The sequence below is a fragment of the Trypanosoma conorhini genome (genome assembly GCF_003719485.1).
Source record: "Trypanosoma conorhini strain 025E chromosome Unknown Tco_14.4_contig_01320, whole genome shotgun sequence".
NCBI lineage: Eukaryota > Euglenozoa > Kinetoplastea > Trypanosomatida > Trypanosomatidae > Trypanosoma > Trypanosoma conorhini.
In genome coordinates this window covers 1-2,777 of record NW_021705424.1, presented here as the reverse complement: position 1 = coordinate 2,777, position 2,777 = coordinate 1, and the positions used below count along the sequence as shown (strand labels likewise).

Below are 2,777 nucleotides of genomic sequence, written 5' to 3'. Positions count from 1 at the left end.
CCCGCAGGATCCCCGCTACGGCGGCTCTTTTTGGGACAACCTGAAGCGGCCGGACATTTGGCTGATATTCATCGCGTTCATCTGCCAGAGCGCCACGGGTACTATTGTGGTTTACAACGCAAGCACCATCTCCGTGGCGTTGACTGGGCACAAGCGGAGCCAGCAGACCTCCGCCCTGTACACCGCGTTTCTCGGCGTGTCCAGCAGCATTGGGCGGATAGCCATGGGAATGTTCGAGGCCTTTGTGCAGCATCAGCCCCCCGACAACCGCCGGTTCCTGGTGACGTTCGCGTTGCCCCTCTCACCGTTCCTTGCTGCCGTTGCCGGCGTCTTGCTCCTAACGATCCCGGGTGAGGCCATCCTGCTCCCGTACATCATCGTGTACTTTGAAGAAGGCGTGTTTGCTGCTGTTGGTGCCGTCGTCTTCCCGTCGCTCTTTGCGAACGACCACGCCGTGTACTACAATATTGGCTTTCTGACCACCGTGTTTTCCGTCATCGGATTCAACCGCTTTCTCTTCGGCTACGTGGTGGACGCGAAGCACGCCAGCTTGGGGTTTGGCCCAGAGGAGGAGTGCAACGTGGCGGAGTGCGTGCGCCTGCCGCTCATCGTCGCCACGTGTGTGGAAGCTCTGGGGGCTGTCCTCGCGTTTCTTGTGCACATCCGCTACAGCCGGTTTGTCCGCCGGAGGCGTTATGAGGCGGAGTGAATGGATTGGTTTGCTTTTGCCTAACATTTGTTTTCCTTTCTTTTTAGCAATTTACCTTCGATGTTTTCTGTGCGTGTGGATTGGCTGCTAAGGTTTTTTTTTTTCTGTTTGACTGTTTTAATGTTTCTTTGGCTTTTTTCTTTGTTTTTTTTTTGCGAGTTTTTTTATTTTTGTTTTTCAATTTTATTTTCGGTGCGCTTGACATTTGTGGTCACTGCGCGGCTGCGGCACGGCGGGGCGGTAGGGCCCTGATGGCCGCTTTGTTTTACGTGTGTCCTTAGCAGTGAGGGCTGGACAAATGAAAACGTTTTTTTTTTTTGCCTTTACTTGTGAACTGATTCTCACGGGGCGTGCTTCGGCAGCCCCTGCGCGGCTGCTGTGGGGAAGTGGGCGTCGGGTGTGCGTGTGTGTGTGCGCACCTGCGGTGCTTCCAGCCACGGCGTTCTGCAGTTGAAGATGCGTGCCGCCTTTTTTTCGTCCTTTTTTTTTGTTTGTTTTCGGCTGCGTTGGGCAGGTGGGCGGCGGCATCCCGCTCACCTCGCACTTCACCCGCGTGCACGTGCCGCAGGGCAACAAACCGGACTTTTGTCCGGCGATGGGCCCCGAGCGGGGGGCGTCGGAGACGTTCCAGCGCCTGCGTGACGTCCTCGCGAGGGGGTACGCGGAGGACCGGGTTGCAACAAGGCGGTTTCAGGCACACATGCGTGTCAACCTGGTGAACGATGGCCCAGTAACGATTGTGCTGGACTGTCGGAATGGATAGTGACGCATTGCTGGGCGTTGCGGCGCGGGGCACCGTCCGGCCGCACTGCGGCGGACCAACTGCCTCTCCGAGTGGGGCTGGCACTCTTTACTGGCCGCGCTTTTTTTTATTTTCACCCCCCTCCTTGCGGCAATTCTACCTGCTTCTGTGCGCCTTTTTTCTTCCTTTTTTCGTTTGCCTTGACTTTCCCTGCACCGCGAATAGGGCTAAGGCGAAAGGAAGAGCAGAATCAGCAGCAACACCAGCCAATCACACCACCACTGCGGCACGCCTAAGTGGGCGACTTCATCACCGCGAGCGTGAAGCGGCGCGATGTGCACCAGCCCGAGTTCGTGCAGGCGGTCCGCGAGGTCATGACGTCGCTCTGGCCCTTCCTGGAGCGGCATCCGGAGTACTGCGAGGACGCGCTGCTGGAGCGCCTGGTGGGGCCCGAGCGTGTCGTCCAGTTCCGCGTCTCGTGGGTGGACGACAAGGGCGAGGTGCGGGTGAACCGGGCGTGGCGCGTGCAGTTCAACTCCTGCATCGGCCCCTACAAGGGCGGCGTGCGGTTCCACCCCTCCGTGAACCTGTCGATGCTCAAGTTCCTGGGCTTCGAGCAGACCTTCAAAAACGCCCTGACGACGCTCCCCATGGGCGGCGGCAAGGGCGGCTCGGACTTCGACCCCAAGGGGAAGAGCGAGCGTGAGGTGATGCGGTTTTGCCAGGCCCTGGCGACGGAGCTGTTCCGCCGCATTGGCGCCGACACGGACGTTCCCGCCGGCGACATCGGCGTCGGCGGCCGCGAGGTGGGCTACATGGCGGGCATGACGCAGAAGCTGACGAACTGCAAGGCCTGCACCTTCACGGGGAATGGCGTTGCGTTCCAAGGGAGCCTGATGCGCCCCGAGGCGACGGGCTACGGCGTTGCCTACTTCCTGGAGGCCGTCCTGAAGCGGCATCAGCAGGAGCTGCAGGGGAAGACAGTGCTCGTGTCGGGGGCCGGCAATGTGGCGCAGTACGCCATCGCGAAGTGCCTCCAGCTGGGGGCGAAGGTGATCAGCGTCTCGGACTCGCGCGGTTGCGCGCACGACGCGGCGGGCTTCACTCCGGAGAAGCTGAGGGCCCTGGTGGGCATCAAGGGCGCGAGGCACGGCACCGTGGAGGGGCATGCGAAACAGGTGGGCGCAGAGTACCACGCAGGGAAGCGGCCGTGGCACCTGAAGGCGGATATTGCGCTGCCGTGCGCGACGCAGAACGAGCTGGAGCTTGAGGACGCAAAGAACTTGATCCGGAACGGCGTCATCGCCGTGGTGGAGGGCGCAAACA

The 2,777-nt window shown here is 60.7% G+C and overlaps 2 protein-coding genes across 2 annotated transcripts, besides 1 other annotated feature; both read left to right on the top strand.

The window, feature by feature from the left end:
• Window positions 1–709, top strand: Tco025E_09849 (uncharacterized protein; the record flags this gene model as incomplete). Its single annotated transcript, XM_029376652.1, has 1 exon — window positions 1–709. A coding segment is annotated over one exon (709 nt), but the record flags the coding sequence as incomplete, so codon positions are not given.
• A 386-nt stretch (window positions 710–1,095) lies between these two features.
• Window positions 1,096–1,125: a microsatellite.
• A 700-nt stretch (window positions 1,126–1,825) lies between these two features.
• On the top strand, window positions 1,826–2,777 carry Tco025E_09848 (putative glutamate dehydrogenase; the record flags this gene model as incomplete). The annotated part of the gene is made up of 1 exon (XM_029376651.1): window positions 1,826–2,777. A coding segment is annotated over one exon (952 nt), but the record flags the coding sequence as incomplete, so codon positions are not given.